General features: G+C 46.0%; 1 protein-coding gene and 1 long non-coding RNA gene across 4 annotated transcripts in view; one reads left to right on the top strand and one right to left on the bottom strand.

Moving 5' to 3' along the window:
* Positions 1-1502: 1502 nt before the first annotated feature.
* LOC127925135 (prominin-1-A-like) overlaps positions 1503-12682 on the bottom strand; it is a 33567-nt gene continuing 22387 nt past the window's right edge. The window contains exons 8-13 of the mRNA XM_052509919.1: positions 10540-10593; positions 10350-10430; positions 10105-10173; positions 8760-8849; positions 6565-6680; positions 1503-2396 (exon numbers count right to left, since the gene is read on the bottom strand). Of these exons, the coding sequence (XP_052365879.1) occupies positions 2378-2396; positions 6565-6680; positions 8760-8849; positions 10105-10173; positions 10350-10430; positions 10540-10593 (429 nt within the window). The 3' untranslated portion in view covers positions 1503-2377. The remainder of the gene's footprint in view (positions 2397-6564; positions 6681-8759; positions 8850-10104; positions 10174-10349; positions 10431-10539; positions 10594-12682) is intronic.
* Positions 10778-12565, top strand: LOC127925136 (uncharacterized). Of its 3 annotated transcripts, XR_008119847.1 has the most exons (4): positions 10778-10897; positions 11170-11237; positions 11704-11737; positions 11976-12565. It is a non-coding gene; the product is annotated as an uncharacterized LOC127925136 (long non-coding RNA). The 3 variants fall into 3 exon arrangements; XR_008119846.1 differs by lacking the exon at positions 11170-11237 and having other exon boundaries at positions 11670-11737; XR_008119845.1 differs by lacking the exon at positions 10778-10897 and having other exon boundaries at positions 10941-11237; positions 11670-11737.

The following is a 12682-nucleotide window of genomic DNA, read 5'->3' as shown; positions in this document are numbered from 1 at the left end:
TGTTTCTTGGCCCAAGCAAGTCTCCTCTTGGGGCGGCAGGGTAGCCTAGTGGTTAGAGCGTTGGACTAGTAACCGGAAGGTTGCGAGTTCAAACCCCCGAGCTGACAAGGTACAAATCTGTTGTTCTGCCCCTGAACAGGCAGTTAACCCACTGTTCCCAGGCCGCCTTTGAAAATAAGAATGTGTTCTTAACTGACTTGCCTGGTTAAATAAAGGTAAAATTATTTTTTAAAATGTATTATTGGTGTCCTTTAGTAGTGGTTTCTTTGCAGCAATTCGACCATGAAGCCCTGATTCTCCTCTGAACAGTGCATCAATCAAGACAACATTTTAATCAAATGACAGATACAAAGAGGCACAGAGGCTTTGTTTAATGCCAGTGGCAGGTCAAATGGTAACATTATAAAAGTGTAGAGGGCCGAGAGAGCTGCCCTGCGGAACACCACAGGTGCATGTTTATCAATAATAATTGGAAGAAGCAATTTCATAAACTCATCAAGTGCAGCGTCTGGATGCTCCTTATTAATCACATCAGACCAACAAATATTTTGAAACAGTGGAGGCTCCTCAAAGGAGGAAGGGGAGGACCATCCTCCTCAGTGAATTTCATAAAAATATAGATTTTTAAACATTTCAAAAGTTATCCTTTTTAGATAAAACTATACTAAATATATTCATATTTCACCAAACAATTGATTAGAACACACTGTTTTGCAATGAAGGTCTACAGTAGCCTCAACAGCACTCTGTGTAGCCGGAGGACAGCTAGCTTCCGTCCTCCTCTGGGTACATTGACTTCAATTCAAAACCTAGGAGACTCTTGGTTCTCACCCCCTTCCATAGACTTACAGAGTAATTATGACAACTTCAGGAGGATGTCCTCCAACCTATCGGAGCTCTTGCAGTATGAACTGACATGTTGTCCACCCAATCAAAGGATCAGAGAATGAATTTAGTACTGAAAGCATCTCTCTAGCAAAGAGAGAGAAAGACAATAGTTGAACAGTTTTCAACAAATGTATTTCTTAAAAATGAAGGAGAGGCAAGAGAGAGAGTGTCATTTTTTTTCACTTTCAGTTTCACTTACTTAGCTAGCAAATGCAGCTGGCTCGTTTAGCCTACTGAAACACCCTGCTCAAATAGAGGAATGCTCTGTTAGCTAGCTGGCTATAACAGAGGGATGTTATGTTAGCTAACTGGGGAGGAGATGCACTGCAGTACTTAATGCAGCTGGTGGCCACACCAGATTCTGACTGTTACTTTTGATTTTGACCCCCCTCTTTGTTCAGGGACACATTATTGCATTTCTGTTAGTCACATGTCTGTGGAACTTGTTCAGTTTATGTCTCAGTTGTTGAATCTTGTTATGTTCATACAAACATTTACACATGTTAAGTTTGCTGAAAATAAACGCATTTGACAGTGAGAGGACGTTTTTTGTTTGTTGCTGAGTTTATGTATAGATGGACGGACAGACGGACAGCAGGACGAAAGACAGTGGAGACGGTGTAACTCAGCGAACTGACATCTTTATTCACAGATTCAGAGCCTGAAGTGACATCAGTCGTGACATCACAGTCCTGACATCACCGATATGACATCACAGATATGACATCAAAGTCAATGCGATGGTTACAAGCTGTCAAACAACAAGCAGCTAGCGTCCGCTAGCTAACATGCTAACATGGTTTTGTATCTAGTGTCTGCTAACATGCTAACATGGTTTTGTATCTAGTGTCTGCTAACATGCTAACATGGTTTGGTAGCCAGTGTCTGCTAACATGCTAACATGGTTTCGTATCTAGTGTCTGCTAACATGCTAACATGGTTTGGTAGCCAGTGTCTGCTAACATGCTAACATGGTTTTCTATCTAGTGTCTGCTAACATGCTAACATGGTTTGGTAGCCAGTGTCTGCTAACATGCTAACATGGTTTTCTATCTAGTGTCTGCTAACATGCTAACATGGTTTGGTAGCTAGCGTCCGCTAACATGCTAACATATTATATTAAAAATATATAAAACTTTCAAAGGTGTTGAAAGCGTATAAAATGTACAAGTCGTTGAGACGAGTCAGTGGTTCCAGCTGAGTAGAAACAAACAGAACACTTGTCTATAATAACTCTGATATATCAAATCAACTATATAGAAATTATCCACCAACACGTTCACACAGGTGTAATGTTCAGAAACTACGGTGACGTCAGACAGAACTAGTGATGTGATTGGGCGATGGAACGTACAGGGCATCATTCGGGCTACTGTAATTGGCTGGCAGCTAAGGTCCTTATCCAATCAGGTTGTTGTGGGGCGGAGATCAGCAGAGTTCTGTCTTCTTGGGTTGTTGTTGTTTTGTTCTCTTTCCCACCTTTGTTTCTCTACCAGTTTTCTTGGCCCCTGAGGAAGAGAACAGAACATTTATTAACAGCATCAAAATACACAAGGAGTGAGGGAGGGAGAGAGGAGGAGGAGGGGAGAGACGAGAGGGGAGGAGAGAAGAGGGGAGGAGAGGAGAGAGGAGAGGGGGAAAGGAGGAGAGAGGTAGAGAAGGAGAGAAAGAATAAAAGAGAGACCAATGACAGAAAGAGGAGGACAGAAGAGATGCTTCGTGGTGCTCTAATCAGTTTGTGGGGACTAGGGGACTAGGAGACTAGGAGGCTAGGGGACTAGGAGACTGGGAGACTAGGAGACTGGGAGACTAGGAGACTAGGGGACTGGGAGACTAGGGGACTAGGAGACTGGGAGACTAGGAGACTAGGAGACGGTATCAGTAGAAGTGGACTGGGACTAGGAGACGGTATCAGTAGCAGTGGACTGGGAGACTGTATCAGTAGCAGTGGACTAGGAGATGGTATCAGTCCCCGGCTGTTCCCAAACTCCACGGCACAGGATCTCTTGACAATCCTGTAGCATTCTTGAGGGGCCTTGGTGTTTCTGATACTGACTTCCTCTCCTGGGTGCTCGTACCTTGGCTGAGTCATAGTTGCGTTATGTCTGCGTGATGTGCTGCCCGGCTCAACCCGGCTCCTGTACGCTCTGTTAATAATAATAATAATATATGCCATTTAGCTGACGCTTTTATCCAAAGCGACTTACAGTCATGTGTGCATACATTCTACGTATGGGTGGTCCCGGGAATCGAACCCACTACCCTGGCGTTACAAGCGCCATGCTCTACCAACTGAGCCCGGTTACGGGTGGCTACTCAAGACAGAGGGCGGCCAGGCTCGGTGGGTAAGCCCCACCGCTTGCCTCTCTTCCCTGGGTCACTCGTCTTTTCAGTTCACTGCAGCTAGCTACTGGAACGAGCTGCAACAAACACTCATCAAACACTTATCTCAATCTCTTCATTAAAAGACTTAATCATGGACACTCTTACTGACAGTTGAGGCTGATGTATTGTTGTCTCTACCGGTGCTGGGTGCCGGCCGGTTACCGTCTTACCGCCTTAACCGAGTGAGGCTCGTTGTGACAACAGTACCCCCAAGTGGGCAATCAGGGTACGTCACTGATCACTGAGCCTTGGTACCCAGAGTGGGCCGGGCTTTAGGCAAACCACAATACACAATACAGTTTCTTCAACCTTGAGTTCCGCAGTGTTCACGGGTTTCAAAACGTGTGTCTCCTGCATGTGAGTTCAATGAAAAGGGTCCCTTCTCCATGTTCGGACTCACAAGAGTGGTGGTTATTTTTCCAATTCCAATCTATCCCAGTCCACAAAGTGGTGTCCCACCCCTTCAGTGTCATGGGAGGCTTGCTGTCTGCTCTGACCAATGGCGGGCATGCACAGTGTCGCCCTGGATCATACGAATAGTAGCCTCTGCAGGGTCCCCAACAGCCAGATGTTCTGGGTTTTCAGGGGAAATGGAGAGAGCGACTATGACGTGACTTCTGCTTTTGGACATTAACAAGGCATCACTCCAAGGTGACACTCATTTACTAGATTGGTTGAACAGAACAGAACCTCCCCGACAGTTATTTTTCTTCTCGTCAAAACCAGTATGTAGGGGACCTAGTTTCTGGCTTTTCTTTTTATGCCTGCTATAAGTTAGGTTACGTGCGTCTTTCCGCGCTTCTGCAGCGTCATCAGGCCGACTATTCCCGAGGCTTCAGCGCCTGTTTTGAGGGAGGAAATATCCTCCCGTCTCCAGAAGCAGGCAATCCGTTGAAGATCCAAGATGGCTGGTGCAGCCGGTATTTCCTGGTTCCGAAAAGGGAGAGTACTTTACGTCCCATTCGAGACCTATGTGCCCTCAGCAAGCACCTCAGAGTCTACAAACTCAAAATGCTCACAAGCCGCCTCCGGAGTCGTCGAGGGAGCAAGAAATGTAACCCACATCCATTCCACTGTCCTGTATTCAGTCTCTAGTCTTCCAAAGAAACCAGAAAAGTTACCTGTCTGACTCCACATCAGCGCATTCTGTTTCTAGGTCCTGAGACTCACTTGCATATCATGCTTTTCTATCCCCACAGAGGGTGTCTGAGTTCCGGCTCTGCTCAGCCAAACTTCGGTTATGTCACAAAGGGCGTTGTTGCCCGTGCCTACTCCCTACTTCTACTGGGGACAATGGCTTCTGTGATGTAAGTTGTTCCCCTTGGGCTATTGTTCATGTGGCCCTTCCAGCGCTGAGTGCTAACCGCTCACCTGGATGCATTTCGCAGCCTAAGCCGGTCACTTTGGGTGTCAGGTCTATGGGCCATGAACCAGTGCTGGGACCCTCTGCTATTGTCAGGGGCCTCCCATGGATCACAACAGATCACAACAGACACTTTCCCCTGAGGGTGGGTTGCGCTGTTAGAAAGGCAACCGATTCTGGGGGTATCGACATTGGTGTGGATCGCACTGCATATCAATTACCCAGAGATCCTACCGGTATATCTGACACTAAGGCGCTTTCCCCTGAGGGTGGGGTGCGCTGTTAGAAAGGCAACCGATTCTGGGGTATCGACATTGGTGTGGATCGCACTGCATATCAATTACCCAGAGATCCTACCGGTATATCTGACACTAAGGCGCTTTCCCACTACGCAGGGATAATTTATCCCATGGATAGGTTATCCCAGGTACACCGGCAGGTTGTCTGTCATGTCTGCGTCGTGATTTGTTGGGAGAGTTGTCTGGCATGTCTGCCTCGTGATTTGTTGGGATAGTTGTCTGGCATGTCTGCCTCGTGATTTGTTGGGAGAGTTGTCTGCCTCGTGATTTGTTGGGAGAGTTGTCTGGCATGTCTGCGTCGTGATTTGTTGGGAGAGTTGTCTGGCATGTCTGCCTCGTGATTTGTTGGGAGAGTTGTCTGTCATGTCTGCCTCGTGATTTGTTGGGATAGTTGTCTATCATGTCTGTCTGTCATGTCTGCCTCGTGATTTGTTGGGAGAGTTGTCTATCATGTCTGTCTGTCATGTCTGCCTCGTGATTTGTTGGGAGAGTTGTCTATCATGTCTGCCTCGTGATTTGTTGGGAGAGTTGTCTGGCATGTCTGCCTCGTGATTTGTTGGGAGAGTTGTCTGGCATGTCTGCCTCGTGATTTGTTGGGAGAGTTGTCTGTCATGTCTGCCTCGTGATTTGTTGGGAGAGTTGTCTGTCATGTCTGCCTCGTGATTTGTTGGGAGAGTTGTCTGGCACGTCTGCCTCGTGATTTGTTGGGAGAGCTGTCTGTCATGTCTGCCTCGTGATTTGTTGGGAGAGTTGTCTGGCATGTCTGCCTCGTGATTTGTTGGGAGAGCTGTCTGCCTTGTGATTTGTTGGGAGAGTTGTCTGTCATGTCTGCCTCGTGATTTGTTGGGAGAGTTGTCTGTCATGTCTGCCTCGTGATTTGTTGGGAGAGTTGTCTGTCATGTCTGCCTCGTGATTTGTTGGGAGAGTTGTCTGTCATGTCTGCCTCGTGATTTGTTGGGAGAGTTGTCTGGCATGTCTGCCTCGTGATTTGTTGGGAGAGTTGTCTGTCATGTCTGCCTCGTGATTTGTTGGGAGAGTTGTCTGGCATGTCTGCCTCGTGATTTGTTGGGAGAGTTGTCTGTCATGTCTGCCTCGTGATTTGTTGGGAGAGTTGTCTGTCTCGTGATTTGTTGGGAGAGTTGTCTGCCTCGTGATTTGTTGGGAGAGTTGTCTGCCTCGTGATTTGTTGGGAGAGCTGTCTGCCTCGTGATTTGTTGGGAGAGCTGTCTGTCATGTCTGCCTCGTGATTTGTTGGGAGAGTTGTCTGTCTCGTGATTTGTTGGGAGAGTTGTCTGTCTCGTGATTTGTTGGGAGAGTTGTCTGCCTCGTGATTTGTTGGGAGAGCTGTCTGCCTCGTGATTTGTTGGGAGAGCTGTCTGTCATGAAGAGAACCCACCGTTGTTTTCCCTTTGTGGTCATTTGAAACCAGATCCTAGTCACTGCTGGATCGGCGTTTTCAAGAAAATAGCCACTAGAGAAGTGTGTGTGTGTGTGTGTGTGTGTGTGTGTGTGTGTGTGTGTGTGTGTGTGTGTGTGTGTGTGTGTGTGTGTGTGTGTGTGTGTGTGTGTGTGTGTGTGTGTGTGTGTGTGTGTGTGTGTGTGTGTGTGTGTGTGTGTGTGTGTACCTACTCTTCAAACACATCCTCCGTATCCATCCTCCTGTAGTACTTGGCCAGTTTGACTGACAGGATGATGCTGGGAACCAGGAACACACAGCAACCACCCAAACCGAACCAGAACGTGTTCTAGAACACGGAGATATACAACATTAACTCAGACCGAACCAGAACGTGTTCTAGAACACAGAGATATATAACATTAACTCAGACCGAACCAGAACGTGTTCTAGAACACAGAGATATATAACATTAACTCAGACCGAACCAGAACGTGTTCTAGAACACAGATATATAACATTAACTCAGACCGAACCAGAACGTGTTCTAGAACACAGAGATATATAACATTAACTCAGACCGAACCAGAACGTGTTCTAGAACACAGAGATATATAACATTAACTCAGACCGAACCAGAACGTGTTCTAGAACACAGAGATATATAACATTAACTCAGACCGAACCAGAACGTGTTCTAGAACACAGATATATAACTTTAACTCAGACCGAACCAGAACGTGTTCTAGAACACAGAGATATATAACATTAACTCAGACCGAACCAGAACGTGTTCTAGAACACAGAGATATAACTTTAACTCAGACCAAACCAGAACAACACACACAGAGACATAACCTCACACACACACACCGACACACAGCACACACCGACACACAGCACACACCGACACACAGCACATACCGACACACACACACAGCACATACCGACAAACACACACAGCACATACCGACAAACACACACAGCACATACCAACAAACACACACAGCACATAATGACACACAGCACATACCGACACACACACACAGCACATACCGACAAACACTCACAGCACATACCGACAAACACACACAGCACATACTGACACACAGCACATACCGACAAACACACACAGCACATACTGACACACACACACACAGCACATACCGACAAACACACACAGCACATACCGGCACACAGCACATACCGACACACAGCACATACTGACAAACACACAGGGCACATACCGACACACACACAAACAACGACACACACACACACACACACACACACAGCACATACCAACAAACACACACAGCACATACCAACAAACACACACAGCACATACCAACAAACACACACAGCACATACCGACAAACACACACAGCACATACCGACACACAGCACAGCACAAACCGACAAACACACACAGCACATACTGACACACAGCACATACCGACAAACACACACAGCACATACCGACAAACACACACAGCACATACTGACACACAGCACATACCGACAAACACACACAGCACATACCGACAAACACACACAGCACATACTGACACACAGCACATACTGACAAACACACACAGCACATACCGACACACACACAAACACCGACAAACACACACAGCACATACCAACAAACACACACAGCACATACTGACACACAGCACATACCGACAAACACACACAGCACATACCGACAAACACACACAGCACATACTGACAAACACACACAGCACATACAGACACACACACAAACACCGACAAACACACACAGCACATACCAACAAACACACACAGCACATATTGACACACAGCACATACCGACAAACACACACAGCACATACCGACAAACACACACAGCACATACTGACAAACACACACAGCACATACCAACAAACACACACAGCACAAACCGACAAACACACACAGCACATACCGACAAACACACACAGCACATACCGACAAACACACACAGCACATACCGACAAACACACACAGCACATAATGACACACAGCACATACCGACACACACACACAGCACATACCGACAAACACTCACAGCACATACCGACAAACACACACAGCACATACTGACACACAGCACATACCGACAAACACACACAGCACATACTGACAAACACACACAGCACATACCAACAAACACACACAGCACAAACCGACAAACACACACAGCACATACCGACAAACACACACACAGCACATACTGACACACAGCACATACCGACAAACTCACACAGCACATACCGACAAACACACACAGCACATACTGACACACAGCACATACCGACAAACACACACAGCACATACCGACAAACACACAAACACAGACAGCACACACAAACAGCACACACAGACACACACAGCACATACCGACAGCTCCTGTGTATCTTACCACTGAGTCGACTATGAAGCTGCAGGCAACGATCTCCATGGAGTCAATGAGGTTAGTGATGGGCTTACACTGAGACACCTCCCCTGTCAGCTAGGATACATTACATTATGGAGGAGAGGTTACTGATGGGCTGACACTGAGACACCTCCCCTGTCAGCTAGGATACATTACATTATGGAGGAGAGGTTACTGATGGGTTGACACTGAGACACCTCCTGTCAGCTAGGACACATTACATTATGGAGGAGAGGTTACTGATGGGCTGACACTGAGACACCTCCCTGTCAGCTAGGATACATTACATTATGGAGGAGAGGTTAGTGATGGGCTGACACTGAGACACCTCCCCTGTCAGCTAGGATACATTACATTATGGAGGAGAGGTTAGTGATGGGCTGACACTGAGACACCTCCTGTCAGCTAGGATACATTACATTATGGAGGAGAGGTTAGTGATGGGCTGACACTGAGACACCTCCCCTGTCAGCTAGGATACATTACATTATGGAGGAGAGGTTACTGATGGGCTGACACTGAGACACCTCCCCTGTCAGCTAGGATACATTACATTATGGAGGAGAGGTTACTGATGGGCTGACACTGAGACACCTCCCCTGTCAGCTAGGACACATTACATTATGGAGGAGAGGTTAGGACTGGAGGGACTGGAGGAGAGGTACAGATCTAGCTAAACAGAACAATATTGTACAGAATAATATTAGAGATAATGATTTATTTCAGCATTTATTTTCTTTCATCACATTCCCAGTGGTTCAGAGGTTTACAAACACTCAATTAGTATTTGGTAGCATTGCCTTTAAATTGTTTAATTTGGGTCAAATGTTTTGGGTAGCCTTCCACAATCTTCCCACAATAAGTTGGGTGAATTTTGGCCCATTCCTGAGTCAGGTTTGTAGACCTCCTTGCTCAAACACGCGTTTTCAGTTCTGCTCTCTCTACTATTATTCTGACATTTCATATTCTTATAATAAAGTGGTGATCCTAACTGACCTAAACCAGGGAATTTTTACTAAGATTAAATGTCAGGAATTGAAATGTGTATATATATATATATACACACTAGCATTCAAAAGTTTGGGGTCACTTAGAAACATCCTTGTTTTTGAAAGATTAACATTAAACATTAAATTGATCAGCAATACAGTGTAGACATTGTTAATGTTGTAAATGACTGTTGTAGCTGGAAACGACTGATTGTTTAATGGAATATCTACATAGGAGTACAGAGGCCCATTATCAGCAACCATCACTCCTGTGTTCCACTGCCTTCTAGTGACCCCTGAACTTCAGAACGGCAGTATATAACTCTAACTTGATAACTTACAGAGTTTTTGACCCAGTCTGTGTACTGTCTGAAGTATCCAACCAGGCTCTGCATGTAGACATCTCTCTCCTGCAGGACAACGAGAGGTTGTTTAGAGTGTCTGTCTGTCTCTGTCTGTCTGTCTGTCTGTCTGTCTGTCTGTCTGTCTGTCTGTCTGTCCGTCTGTCCGTCTGTCCGTCCGTCCGTCCGTCCGTCCGTCCGTCCGTCCGTCCGTCCGTCCGTCCGTCCGTCCGTAGTGCGTTTACCTGTTTAACCACGCGTGAAGCGTTGTGTGTGATGAGGTACTCTGCTTCGTCGATGGCACTAAGGACGTTAGTCACCTTCACCTGAGAGAGACAGGTGAGTTAGGGTGTGTGTGCGTGCTTGCTTGCGTGTGTGTGTGTGTGTGTGTGTATGTGTGTGCGTGGGTGTGTGTGTGAGTGTGTGTGTCCTCACAGGTAGTTCCTCAGCTGTCCTCTGCAGTAGCCGGATGCTCTGGCTGAGGGTGCTCTGGAAGAGAGGAGGAGGCCATGTTTCAGATAGGTCTAGTTACTGAAGAGGGCCATGTTTCAGATAGGTCTAGTTACTGAAGAGGGCCATGTTTCAGATAGGTCTAGTTACTGAAGAGGGCCATGTTTCAGATAGGTCTAGTTACTGAAGAGGGCCGTGTTTCAGATGGTCTAGTTACTGAAGAGGGCCATGTTTCAGATAGGTCTAGTTACTGAAGAGGGTCATGTTTCAGATAGGTCTAGTTACTGAAGAGGGCCGTGTTTCAGATAGGTCTAGTTACTGAAGAGGGCCATGTTTCAGATAGGTCTAGTTACTGAAGAGGGCCATGTTTCAGATAGGTCTAGTTACTGAAGAGGGCCGTGTTTCAGATAGGTCTAGTTACTGAAGAGGGCCATGTTTCAGATAGGTCTAGTTACTGAAGAGGGCCATGTTTCAGATAGGTCTAGTTACTGAAGAGGGTCATGTTTCAGATAGGTCTAGTTACTGAAGAGGACCGTGTTTCAGATAGGTCTAGTTACTGAAGAGGGCCGTGTTTCAGATAGGTCTAGTTACTGAAGAGGACCATGTTTCAGATAGGTCTAGTTACTGAAGAGGGTCATGTTTCAGATAGGTCTAGTTACTGAAGAGGGTCATGTTTCAGATAGGTCTAGTTACTGAAGAGGGCCATGTTTCAGATAGGTCTAGTTACTGAAGAGGGTCATGTTTCAGATAGGTCTAGTTACTGAAGAGGGTCATGTTTCAGGGTCTAGTTACTGAAGAGGACCGTGTTTCAGATAGGTCTAGTTACTGAAGAGGGCCGTGTTTCAGATAGGTCTAGTTACTGAAGAGGACCATGTTTCAGATAGGTCTAGTTACTGAAGAGGGCCATGTTTCAGATAGGTCTAGTTACTGAAGAGGGTCATGTTTCAGATAGGTCTAGTTACTGAAGAGGGCCGTGTAGGTCTAGTTACTGAAGAGGGCCATGTTTCAGATAGGTCTAGTTACTGAAGAGGGCCGTGTTTCAGATAGGTCTAGTTACTGAAGAGGGCCATGTTTCAGATAGGTCTAGTTACTGAAGAGGGCCATGTTTCAGATAGGTCTAGTTACTGAAGAGGGTCATGTTTCAGATAGGTCTAGTTACTGAAGAGGGTCATGTTTCAGATAGGTCTAGTTACTGAAGAGGGCCATGTTTCAGATAGGTCTAGTTACTGAAGAGGGTCATGTTTCAGATAGGTCTAGTTACTGAAGAGGGCCGTGTTTCAGATAGGTCTAGTTACTGAAGAGGGCCATGTTTCAGATAGGTCTAGTTACTGAAGAGGGCCATGTTTCAGATAGGTCTAGTTACTGAAGAGGGTCATGTTTCAGATAGGTCTAGTTACTGAAGAGGGCCATGTTTCAGATAGGTCTAGTTACTGAAGAGGGCCGTGTTTCAGATAGGTCTAGTTACTGAAGAGGGCCATGTTTCAGATAGGTCTAGTTACTGAAGAGGGCCATGTTTCATTCACCCATTCCCGAGTACCACAGAGTATTACAACACACACCGAGTACCACAGAGTATTACAACACACACCGAGTACCACAGAGTATTACAACACACACCGAGTACCACAGAGTATTACAACACACACCGAGTACCACAGAGTATTATAACACACACCGAGTACCACAGAGTATTACAACACACACCGAGTACCACAGAGTATCACAACACACACCGAGTACCACAGAGTATCACAACACACACCGAGTACCACAGAGTATCACAACACACACCAAGTACCACAGAGTATTACAACACACACCAAGTACCACAGAGTATTACAACACAAATACACAACACTGTTCAGAACAACACCATTATTGAATGAGTAGGTGTGTCCAAACCGTTGACTGGTATATACACACACACAGAAAGTACACCCCTTGACTGGTATATATACACACACAGAAAGTACACCCCTTGACTGGTATATACACACACACAGAAAGTACACCCCTTGACTGGTATATACACACACACAGAAAGTATACCCTTGACTGGTATATACACACACACAGAAAGTACACCCCTTGACTTATTTTATATTTAGTTGTCTTACAATTTAAATTC

The sequence above is a fragment of the Oncorhynchus keta genome, unplaced genomic scaffold, assembly GCF_023373465.1.
Source record: "Oncorhynchus keta strain PuntledgeMale-10-30-2019 unplaced genomic scaffold, Oket_V2 Un_contig_5180_pilon_pilon, whole genome shotgun sequence".
NCBI classification, from domain to species: Eukaryota; Metazoa; Chordata; class Actinopteri; order Salmoniformes; family Salmonidae; genus Oncorhynchus; species Oncorhynchus keta.
The sequence above is the reverse complement of the archived record's forward strand: the minus strand, read 5'-3'. Positions and strand labels throughout refer to the sequence as shown.